General features: G+C 36.5%; 1 protein-coding gene across 2 annotated transcripts in view; it reads right to left on the reverse strand.

Annotated features, from left to right (window-relative positions):
• Positions 1 to 12,899, reverse strand: part of LOC125814625 (uncharacterized) — a 37,725-nt gene that overhangs the window by 14,501 nt on the left and 10,325 nt on the right. For both annotated transcript variants that reach the window (XM_049494093.1, XM_049494092.1), the window contains 9 exons: positions 12,558 to 12,714; positions 11,805 to 11,901; positions 10,815 to 10,984; positions 8,940 to 9,112; positions 6,296 to 6,487; positions 6,123 to 6,212; positions 3,189 to 3,269; positions 1,598 to 1,741; positions 1,274 to 1,356 (listed from right to left, as the gene is read on the reverse strand). In XM_049494093.1, the coding sequence (XP_049350050.1) occupies positions 1,274 to 1,356; positions 1,598 to 1,741; positions 3,189 to 3,269; positions 6,123 to 6,212; positions 6,296 to 6,487; positions 8,940 to 9,112; positions 10,815 to 10,984; positions 11,805 to 11,901; positions 12,558 to 12,714 (1,187 nt within the window). The remainder of the gene's footprint in view (positions 1 to 1,273; positions 1,357 to 1,597; positions 1,742 to 3,188; positions 3,270 to 6,122; positions 6,213 to 6,295; positions 6,488 to 8,939; positions 9,113 to 10,814; positions 10,985 to 11,804; positions 11,902 to 12,557; positions 12,715 to 12,899) is intronic.

Consider the following 12,899-nt stretch of genomic DNA (forward strand, 5'->3'; position numbering starts at 1 on the left):
TACCCTTTTTTTTTTCACTGTTTTGATTTTTTCACTGTTTTTTTCTCATTCAAGTTCTAAGTATGTGTTATCTATTTTCAGTTTTTCAATTGAAATATTTGCTAATATGTTATTGCAATTGAGATTTTGATTATTTATATATACAATTTAAATATTTTAATTTTTTGGCATTAATTGGGCCGCACTTCAAAAAGGCAAGCGCCTCGCTGCTCGCCTCGGCTTGTGGTGAGGCAGACCCTTGTCGCCTTTTATCGCCTTTCGCCGTCCAAAACACTGGTTAAAAGAAGAGGAGGTAGATCTGAAATCACATGGAAAAAATTTAACTCAAAAGATTAAGAATGTCTTGGAATTCAGGGAGATCTAGCAAAAGATAGAAACAATGGAAGTTGAGGATTTCTATCAGTGATGTCAGCTCAGAGACTCTTGTATTTTTTCATTAGGATATAACCACTAGAGTTTATTAGAGAACCCCTTGAATGATACTTAAGTATGGGTACTGAAATTTTATGGACCAATTTTCAAGAGAATCTTTCAGGATGATTTGATGAGCAATTATGATAACGAAGATTCATACAGTTGATCCAACTAGCTTGGGATTGAGGTGTGGTTTTTGTCATTATACTTTAATTTCTCGTCAACAATAAGGAGGATGCATTTTATTTTTAGGTGAAATGGCAATGAACTTCCCCATCTGAGGGATCATAGTTTTGTGTAGCCATCATACACATTCTAAAGATTCAGTATACTGTTTATGTAATACATACAAATACATACAGGTGACTACAACAAAGAGAGAGCTCCAGCTTCATGTACCAGTATAAATGCGTAGTGTACTTTCCTTGAAATGGTTAAGGGAATATTGTTTGGACAATCAAAGTGGTCATTCCCTTCCCTCTTTTCTAAATACTAAACTTAGACAAAGGAGAAAAATATCCATTTTCCTATAGAGACCATGCATATCCTTAAGATAAGACTGTACAAAACAACCCTGTTAGGCAGATTGACCAACAAGAAAATTTCGTGATCCATGATAGTTAAGAGTATACTGTTTCTACATGGATCACAGAGTGGGAGAAGTGGTTATCATCTTAAAATTTCACCCAAGGTAGGTGAGTCATCCAGGTCTTACACACTGACTTTAAACAATAGGAGCGCTTTCTTTCCGTCTTAAATGGGGTAAGGGATATACCTATGCAGGAAGAAATGCTGCAGATTATTGCTCGATAAAACAAAAATTGGAATTTAAACACACATTTGGCCAAAACAGTTATACCTTGTAGCAATACTAAGGATCCGCATATTGACGATGGTCCTAGAGCTCCCCTGCATCACGCTTAATATTTGATTGAAATGATTCTGCATAATGATGATGGTAGATCGGCTCAACATTAAGTGATTCATATCCCCTTCTACCACTATATTATAGAACTGATTGCAGGGCCCAATTTACAAGTAATCATGTCTATTGATGATTGTTTATCATATTTTTATCTCACAACAGCATAAGGTATGAAATGACTAGTAGAAGCATAGGACAGCTAAGAAACATTAGTAAAAGGAAAATGAATTTAAGCAACCACAAAGACAAGTAGCCTACCAATCGCAATATGTTCTCAAGGTTATCAAAATGATTTAGAAGCTTCAGAAGAATTGATTGCAGGCTTGATAGTTCATTCTCACCAATCTCTTCATCTAATGTGCGCTCAAATATTCCATCTAATATGCTGTCCAGATAACTATCCTGCGCAAGAAGACAGAATTAGAAAAAATAGCTACACAAACAATTAGCAGCATCTTTTGGGGCTTTCATGTCCAAGGAGAAGATAACAATTAATATACCATCATCATATAGAAAGATCAATTCAGATGCAATCAAGATGAATTTCATAGTTGGTAATTGGTGCGCTAGGCAAGTTGACCTGTTTTATTTTGAATAGTGGCCCCCAAAGACTAAATTACCTAATGAACCCCAGGTCATATCACCAGCATGGGACACTCCAACTATTCTATGAGCTACTCCATCCTAACATGAGCTCTAAGATCAGCAAACACTAGTATCTCCCCTATCTCTAATAGAGAATCAACACTTACTAACTTTGAGCATTATTTTTGTAAAACAGAATAAAACTTAAAAAGACCAAAAGATAACATAATGATTTTTTCTCCTTAGTTACAAGAGGAAAATAGGCCCATAAAGTTAAGAGAATGACATATGGTATCTGAGGTATATTAGAGATGAGTGCACATCAACATATTGTAAGATGAAAATTATAAGAAAAACACAATATAAACCGAGAATATATAGGGTATGAAGGACAATGTTTCCATGGGAAGTGTAATTTGATGAAATTTATTTTACCTAGGGAAATCATTTTTGGTTTGCCAGTCTTTGGTTGAATATAGAAGTAGGTAACATATGGTAATCACAGATGTAGTATATGGTACAAGGATAATGTTTGGTAATATTTTCTAGTATTAAAGCTGACAACAATATTTAAATATTGATTGAATCATTTCCACTGTATCAAACACATCCAAATAAGAAAACAAAGAAGAACATAATAAACACGTCAAACTTAACCAACCTAAATAAACTCACCCTCGTAGTGTTACCATTACAAGCACTGATTGCTAAAGTTGAAAGGTAAAAAAGGCTGGGGAGTAAAACAAAATGGAAGAAGAAGAGATGGGTGTCAGCAAAATGTGGAGGATTGAATGTCATGTCCTCCTCTCACATAAATTAAGAAGCTGGAACAAACTTCACCACTGATTGGTGGATTAGTGACCACTTGAAGACAAGGATACAGTTCATAGATATTGAGATTTGAGTTGGGATTTGAAAAAAAATTCTCAATCCTAAAATGTCTAATATGTTTCTTGGAATTTCCGACAACCAAAACATGAATTAATTTAACCAAATTTAGTTATACAAGAACAAATGGAATTATGTACTAGCTTTGGGATGTACATCATAAATAACTGAGACTAGTAACAATGATTGAAGATGCAAAAGGACTATCACATATTTAATTTAAACCAACATATGCTCCAATGACAAGATAGAGACTACAGGAGTCACGGTCTAGCAGATGACATCATGCTTTGTAGCATAGCTGCACAAGAGTAAGAGATCTATGGAACAACTTTTAGATATACGTAAACCAATCATCAAAATTCTCTCAACTTACCATGTGTTTCTGGAGAGCGATATCTACATGAGCGTCTACAACATTGAGGTACTCATCAAGGCTATTAAACTGAGAAACAACCTGAAATTATAAATAAATTAAAACTTGGTGAAAAACCATTATAGCAGAGAACCAAGGTTGTACAAGCATAGGGAATCTTTTGAGATTAACATGAAGAAAACTGAACCCAGATAACAAAATAAAAATAAAATCAAGTGTGCATACATTGAACTTCTTTTTTTTTTTTTGCATGTATGTGCGTGGGTGGGGGTGGGGCGATAAGATTGTAAAAAGTTATGCTTCATGTAGTATAGAGTCAATGTCCTACGCCCAGTAAATATAGCTCGTAAATTGTAAGTGTGACTATAGTCTTTCAGCTCCTTGTTTATCATTTTGTGACCGATCCAACTTGCGTTCACTTTGACTATTTCACTGAGTACAAATGTAGAGTAACTTTGCCACCAAACTTAGGCAGATGAAAAGGAATCTCTACATTTTTACCCTTTGTTAGGATTTGAAGATTGTTTTTCCCACGATCTTCATTTCAGCTTCACTAATAGCTAAGTCACACTCTTCGGTGCTTCTTGTTTATCTTGCTTCTCACATGGGATTAGACCTGAACCCGATGAATTTGACTGTACATAGGTGAAAAAGTCAAATCTTAAGAGTTTGGGTTGAAAGCTTCCCTATCAACGAAGTTTCTGGTGTCAGTTTGGGAAAAGTCCAACTTAAAACAGCATATCTCCTAGAATATAAAGTGTTACACGAACCATAGCCCATCAAATTAAAGATTTTTGAGTCTAGTTTTCAACACAACAAACCTTTCCTCAATCCAATATTTGTGCAAGAAGTTATGCTCATTTTACTGGACACTGCACAGTCTGCGCGATCGTGCAGCCAATCTTGCCAGGAAAGCAGTGCTACTTCCATTGTTGCAGATCAAGGAATCGGCTACGTGACCACGCACGTGAAAAACACTATAAAAGCATCCCAAGGTCATGGTTCACCCTCAAGTCTGAAAATTTTCCCTAAAAAGAGAAGCTCTCAAGAACCCAACTTTCTCCTAGGTTCATCCATCATCCAAGGTAAGATTTGACCATAGAATATTGATGATTTCTTCATCTTAACACAAATTAGTACCTCCAACTCATGGAATCCAGAGATTTTCAAGTAAACTTCTCAAGAACTCAAGTGAAGGATTTTGCGAAGGTTCTAGAGGTAAGACATCATCCACGAACTACCATGTAGACTTTAATGATTCTAACCTAAAGTTATGAAATTCTAACAAGGTTCTTCATTAGAACATCCTATGGTTTTCAAGAAAACCCACCTCCAAGGTTCAAGAACAACTTCTTGCTATCTTTTCCTCCAAAGACCAGACCTTTCTCAAGAATTTGGAGCATTTAAGGTATTAGGTATGTAAGGTTATCCGCTACGTGTGGGAACACCTTCTAATCTATAATTGGGATGGACCCTACTATGATACCATGTAAGGAAATGGATCTTGAGCCTAACTCAACCCCAAAAGCTAGCTCATGAGAGGAGGATTTCCCAAATCCATATAAGGAGACCATCCATCCCTTTTTCATCCAATGTGGGACTCTTCAACAGTCTGCATTACTCCAACAAAAAAGATTATTACAAGAATCAAGGACAAGAGCAGATTGTTGGGTATATAGACGCAGATTAGGCCTAGCCGCCCTCTGAAAGGCCCTCTACTTCTACTTCTGGATATTACTTTTTAGTTGGAGGAACTTTGGGATCATGGATGATCAAGAGAAAAAGCAGGAACTAAAACACAATTGCGAGCCTTGGTGTAAAAGAAAAATATCAAACAATGCTAGTGGCAACAATTTGCAAACTTTGTTGATCAAACAACTAATCAAAGATTTGAAGTTTGCATATTGGTCAAATGAAACTTGTTTGTGATACTAATCAAAGATTTGAAGTTTGCATATTGGTCAAATGAAACTTGTTTGTGATAGTCAGACTACAATTCATACTACATCAAATTCAGTCTTTCTCGCAATGACTCGATGCAGTATTGTCTTCCTAGTAATTGTTGTAAATTAGTTATTGGACCCTCTGTGAGATACTCATTCAGACACAATGGTCTGATCCTTTGGTTGACAATATCTACTCAAACCAAAATATTACTTTACAAGAATCAAGGACATGAGAAAATTGCTAGGTATGTAGACACAGATTTGGCCAAGTCACCCTTTGAAAGACCTTCTACTTCTACAGGTGGATATTACATTCTAGTTGGAGGATATGCGGCATCATGGATAAGCAAGAGAAAAAACACGAACGAGAACACGATTGCAAGATTCGGTGCAAAAGCATGATATCGAACATGGTAGTGGGAATTTGCCAACTTTTTTGGTCGAACAATTAATCAAAGATTTGAAGTTTGCATATTGGTAAAATGGAACTTGTGCACGATAATCAGACTATGCCACATATTACATCAAATTTAGTATTTCATTAGAGGAGCAAGTGCATAATGTCAGTTTGTCAGAGAAAAGATACTCTCATGAGACATTCCACTTAGTTGATAAAGTCAAATTACTCAACTTGCAGAAATATACCAAGTGCCTTGCAAGTCTTTACGTAAAACAAGTTTGGTACATACGAGTTGTATAGACCAACTAGAGGGGAGTGCAAAATATAGTTAAGTTTAAATAAGTATACTCAGATGTAGCATAGAGTTAATACCCACCTGTGATGATTACAGCTATGTACATTGTAAAATGTGACTATAAAAGGATTTAGGAAGAAACAGTAGTCTTCACGCCTCATTTCATTTCATAGTTTATCGTAGTCCGCACAAAGATAAATTATTAAAAAAAAGAGAAAGAAAGAGCACCTCCCACCCCAGCCCTCAAAGAAACATAGAACTAAACAAAGGCTTGAAGAGAGACACTGCACTACCTGGATAACCTTCTTCATCACGAGATGGACTTCTTTCACATGAGATATGTTTTCGCATAGTCTGAGTCCCAGTAACTTATAATTCAAACACTGTATGGACAGAAATGATTTTAGGCATAAACAGAACCAAAAGCTTCAAGAAGCAGCAACACATGAATCTCAGAATAAAATACCTGATTGAAGGAGTAATCGTTGCTACACTCAATGAGATGAAGAATGTCCAAGGCATTAGAACAAACTATTCTTATAGGAAGTTCCCTTAATAAATGGTGGAGAACAAGCGAGACGCATGATGAGTTTCCAAATAACTCTGATTGATTCCTCGCAAGTCCAAGCCCCATCAATATGTCTCCAATTTGCAACTGCTTCACATATGCATTACAAGTCAATAGATTGTTACAAAGTATCTCGATATCTAATTTGCGTTTCTTGTAATAGCTAGTGATGTGGACAAAAGAAAGAATTCCTCTCTACTATAGAAACATTTAGTTATTTATTACTCAAGATTTTGAGTCAAAAATCAAGCACAAGAGGAAGGTGCTGCAAAGTTCTCTTTTTGTGCTTGTGCTTATCCCGTAAAAATATTAATTGGTCACTGAATGTGTGCTAGAAGATTAAAGATTACTTTCTGCTGAGAAGAGAAGAAAGAGACCTAGGCTGGTCGATAGGGCAGTTCTGATTTGATATCTTGTCTAGCAATTGCCCTTTTCTTTGGATAAAGTTGTTTAGCCCTTCTCTGGATTGAGGTATAGCAATTAATGAGTAAAAGTTGGTAATAAAGGGACGTGCAGCTCAATTTCATTCCCAGCAGGGGAGCTTTTTTTTATTTCTTTTACTCATCATACAATTGTTTTTCTCATTTGAAGTAATACTAATTGACAGAGAGAGAAACTTATTAAATTATTTATTGGCACAATCTCGTTCCAAAAGAGAACAGGTCATATATCTCAACCTCACTCCATCTTGAAAAGGAATAGAGAACCTTATAACTTCTAAAGAAATGGATTTGGGCCTAACTCAACCCCAAAAGCTAGCTCAAGAGGTGAGGATTGCCCATTACATAATAAAGAGACCACCCACTCCATATAGGGCCGATGTGGGACTCTTCACAACCCCCACCACCTCCAAGACTGGACATTTGGTGCATGCGCAATTTGATACGGGGGGCCAATATAGGAAATGAGAGTTGGAATGGGTCCTTCTCTAATACCATGTTATGAAAATGGACATTGAGCCTAATCCAACTCCAAAAGCTAGCTCATGAGGGGATGATTACTCAAGTCCATATAGGGAGCCCAATTGGGGTAATTCTGTCATTGATACCATGTAAAGAAATGGATCTTGACTTAACTCGACCCCTAAGGTTAGCTCAACATGTGAGGATCACCCAAGCCAACTTAAAGACCACTCATCTCTAAAAGGGCCGATGTGGGACTCTTCACATAACTTTTTAATAGGAGCACAAAATTTTTCAACTTGGGAAAACCTTAACAAGCCAATCTCCTTGTAGTTTTCTGCTTTTGGTGGAACTCAATGTCTTTTTCTCATGAGTAGTTCCAACATCAAACATCTACAAGTCACCTGAATTATGAGGATACTCGTGCAAGTTAGAAGAATAGGATATCTACATGTATTGTGGGGAATAGTCTACTCTGCTGCTAAGATAGACATGTACCTATTTTTCTCCCAACAACAATCCATTTTCTTGAGCTTTCAAATGATGTGTCCCTAAGAAGTCTTTATTTTCATCAACTTACGTTTGTTTTTTTTTGCATTTGATGGAGGTCTAAATCTAAATGGTTCAGACCTAAGGAAATTAACTGCACAGGGGCCAATAGAAACAAATCCTACAAACTTTAGGTCATGACTCTTATATTGCTATGTTTTTATGAAATGACAATTACAAATCTATTTTTGTGGAAGTTTTTGCCTTTTGATCAAAGACAACACAGAAGATATTTCAAAATTTAGAATTTCTTTTGTAGCTAAATTTAATAATTTTGAATTGTTTTAGCTGAATCCTAGCACCCGTATCCATACATGGATCCATACCCCTGAATCTTAAAATTTAGATTTTGCGGAATTCGACCCACGAATTCGCACCTGAGTCCGAGTAATGGCCCCTAACATATACATCTCCTGCCCATTTCCCCTGTAACCCATCATTTAATAGACCCCTCACCATCTGAATGCCCATATCTCTCTTCCCCCACTCTATCACGGCCAGCTACCTCAATTTCTAGTGCACCCTACCCTGTTCTCTCCTCCTTCCATCTTTCCTCCCTCTCTCAACCTACTTGTTTCCTTTTCCCCACTCCTTTATTTTTTAACCCTCCCTTTACTACCCAACCTTCACTCTCTTTATCTTTTCCCTCCCTCCGTAGTCTGAATTTGCTCTCCGCTTCTTCTTCCCTTTCCTTTCCGAACCTGATCTCCCAAACAGAACCTTCTTTCCCTCTTTGTCTATCCACTCCAGTCCTGTTGTGCCAACACTTTCCCCGTCCCACAGATAACCTACATCTGGCTCTGCCAATCACAATGCCCAACTCACTGAACGCATCCTGATAATGCATCATATGTTTTGTTTTTGGTTTCTTAATGAGGTTATCATAACACCCTATCACATATTAAAAGGACAGTTAATTCTACTAGTGGCATTATAAAAATTAAGTAAAAGAGGTGGAAGCTTAACTACTTATTCCAAACCTCAGAGCCTTGTTTAAATAGTAAATGCATCTTTCTGAATGTGAGAAAACACCAAGGCACAGCACGCGTTGCTGGAAGCAAAACAAGAAACAATAGCTGCTAATTACCAACCTCACATGACTCCTTGAACAAGCATTTCATAACATATTCTATAGCTGGTTCCATCAGGCCCAGTTTTGAACTTCGAGTTCCTGATAGAGCTCCAGACGGTTTCTCCACAGATGCAACGTGTGCACCATTCATCAGAAGAGTTTTCATGTCATTCATAGAAATTATCAGATGCCCTGTGAGAAAAAACAAAATGAATCATTCAAAAAATACTAAATCAATATCATATCAGCTCACTACAGATGTAATACTTCCCCCAACATATAAGCAATCAACTCCACCTTACATTAACTGGATTTGCATTTTCTGACACTCAGTTTACTCAATAAACGAATGCTCAAAAGTGGTTCCAAAATTGCATGTAGTTCAGCAAAAGGTAGATATCTAGAGGGGCAAAAGTCAAAATCACATTTTCCCCGTACTTATCAAAAGAACAAAAAGAAGATCACATTTCCTATATCTTGGCTGCGAGATTAGGGTAGTGTGTGGATTGTCTACCATCTAGCAGTTGCAGCATTCTACTTCTTCAACACAAAACAACAACATACCCAGTGTAATCCCACAAGTGCAGTCTGGGAGGGTGGTGTGTATGCAGGCCTTACCCCTACCTTTGAGGGGTAGAGAGACTTTTTCCAATATAGAACCTGTAAAGTCCTTGACACAGAAAGGATCGCAAAAGGAAAGAACTATTACTTTGTTCTTGACAGTGAATATACAATTCAAACCAACATTTTTAGAGAAGAAGTTTGTTAAGAAACTGTAAATATGATTGGAGGCAGATTCAAGATTCAAATTTGAAGCGTTTGACTTCAAGGTTTTTTGTGCGGAACTCATTGTATTTTTTTTATCTGACAGCAGATCTATTATTTATCAAAATTTTGGTTTACTCTTCACATATATATTTATACTATCTGATGGAAATACTGGGTTCAGTTTAACCTACTACTCAAAGGCTGCATCCGCACTGAATATGACAGAAATATATATTTTTTAAACATGGAAAGATTTAGAACTCCTCTTTCATAGAATTAGGAAGATTTATAGGGTTGTATCACTTGTACTATATGATTTTTCTTTTCCTTTTCAGATTTCTAGTTATCACAAGACCCCACTTTGAGGATTACATTGGGTAATTAGGAAATGAAGATGTTGAGGTGAATGTGTGGTCAAACTAGGAGTGACAAGATTAGAAATGAGGATATCTGGAATAAGGTGAGTACATGTGAAGAGAAGATGCATAGATGCACCGGTAAGGAGGTGCGAGAGGTTGACTATAGAAGACACGAGGAGAGGCAGAGGTAGGCCAAAGAAATATTGGGAAGAGATGATAAGACATAATAACTAATATGACACAGCTTCAGGCAACCGAGGACATGACCCTAGACAGGAGGGTCGCATTAGGGTAGAAGGGTAGTAGGTATTGTAGTGTTGTCTTGCTTATAGGGTGGCTGGCATTTGCAATGGTACTAGTGTACTATGGTAGATTTTTTTTTACTTGTATCCTTGTTTATGGTGTTTCGTTATCACATTATTTTATTGTACTTTTGCATTGCTCTTTGTTATTTGTTATATTCTCTACATTGTCTCCTTTTTTATATGGGGATTTTACTTCAAAACAGCCTCTCTACCTCCACGAGGTAGTGGTAAGGTTTACGTACATTCTACCCCCCAACCTCACTTGTGGAATTTCATTGGGTATGTTGTTGTTGTATACTACTATGTTGATTCATTAATTTTTCATAATTGTAGTTCGCATGACCGCTAGAAGCTACAACTTGCTGAGTCAAATATGTGGCAAATTTTATTAGCAAATATGAACACACATACGTATTTGCACTAACGTTTCATGACTAAACAAGTAAACTACACAAATGTTACCTATGTCCCGTTGAGGCAATTTTTGTGCACAATGGGCCAAATATAAGCGGCAATAAAACGATGCTAGTGGATCTGCAATGCCTCTTGCCATCATAACTAGTCGTGGAAGATAATTGGCAGGTTGTTCCGAAAGGAAACGCCAGCAATGGCATATGGCCAGCTCCAAGTATCTGTTCACAAGAGTATTTGTCAAACAGAAGACCAACAGAAATATAAACTCGTGAACAGTTTTTCAATTTTAAGAAAGAAAAGAAATGAAAAAGGTGATTTCGGTTTTCTCCCTGCAATGATATCTTGTATAGGTTGCAGACACTTCGCTTTTCTAAAGAAAAAGAGAAGAAGAGATCTGGTAATTGATTACTCAATCAAGCATGTTGGTATTTAAATAGTTTTACAAGTAAAACTTAAAAGGAAGAAAGAAATTTCGAGTTCTAATTACACAATCATAGGGATTCTAAAACCTTTTGCATATTTATAATGGACTCTTGACATACTAACAATATTTAATTCTTAATAGGTTCCAGAAACTGCTCAGCTGATATGGAACATGAGAACGAAACTACAAATACCAGAGGTGGAATTCTCATTGAAAACTTTAAATCATTTCAGTCTAGAGGGTGAAGCAGAATCTACCTTACTTTTATGATTCTGATGAAAGCAGTTGCATAGAAAAGCCACATGGCAATGTATCCTAGATAATTTAAAACTCACCATGCTATCACAATACAGAGATAATCTACAGCTTGCATTCTAACAATTTCTCACTAGTGAACCGAGATTATCACTTTTGGAAAAATTCAAAGATCATTCCTTAAATATGTCAATTTCCAATAACTCTATAATGCTTCCAAATCCATTCCAGCATCTCACCTAACGACATTATGTTAATAAATAATAAACACCTTAAGATAAATTACAGTAAAAAAAAAAAAAGCAGAATCACGAGCTATAAAGACACAGGATAGGAATTGCAAGAACTGAGGACCTCACATGCGTGGCAGTAACTCGCGGATGGAACCAACTTTGCAAAACCAGTTATAGCAGGTTTCTTTGGCTTCAGCACAGATTTCAGTTGCTTGAAAGTTATCTGTTACAGATCAAGTGCGTCTTTTAGGAAGAAATGGGACTCAGGAAACCAGAACAATTACATCAAGGATATCAGAATACTGAAAACAAAGAAGAAACAAAATTTGGACAGATATCTTAGAGATTAGTATACTAAAGACATTGAAACCTTGTCCTTCAACTTAAAAATAAAATTTTACAAATGAAAAAAAAATCTGCGCAATTCTGATTTGGAATGTTAACAACACCACAATTAACTTATCCAGCATCACTTCACCATATAACCATCCTCTTTGACTGTGATTAACTATAATGAGAATTGGAGATCCTTAAGGTGCCAATGTCAGGCTTAGCAATAAGACAAATTTCATAACTTGTTACCGAGATATCTACTATTCTAACCGTGGGCCTAAGGATTCTACAGTCTTCCATTACAATAAACAGTGGCAGACTGCTCTAAGTCATCCAAACAAAATCAATTAGAAAATCTTACAAATTATTTCCAAGTTGATTTATACAAAAGGATGATGACAAACTTATTTTACACAAACAGTACATTAGAGACTAAATTTGAGTCACAGTAAAAGCACTTATGACAGCAGTGGACACTGGATACTGGAAACTAGGTGCCAGTTGGCCACGAGGAAGCAGAGCTAGAGGTAAATGTGAGGGATATACCTGGTAAATGGACTAATGTCCCATCTTCAGTGTATTCAGCTTTCTGCCTGATGCGTTCCCATACCATATCCCCTAACATATCTAGTATTTCTGTAGCTAGAACAAAAAGTGTTGGATACAATTGTAGTACAGATGTGTCCGACAGTAACTTAGCAACCTATTCAAGAGAAGTCAAGACACATTTAGCTAAGAAATGAAAGTAGAATTGCCAACAGGCCACGTGATGTTATAGAAGAGTCTTAAGTTATTAGATCTGTGGTTCCATTAGACCAGTTAACTAATTTGATCCTTCATATTTTTATTATTTGTTTTACTGTTGAAATCAATGAGAAGAGAAGAAAC

The sequence above is a fragment of the Solanum verrucosum genome, unplaced genomic scaffold, assembly GCF_900185275.1.
Source record: "Solanum verrucosum unplaced genomic scaffold, falcon-dt-bn FXZP01000268.1, whole genome shotgun sequence".
Classification (NCBI taxonomy): Eukaryota; Viridiplantae; Streptophyta; class Magnoliopsida; order Solanales; family Solanaceae; genus Solanum; species Solanum verrucosum.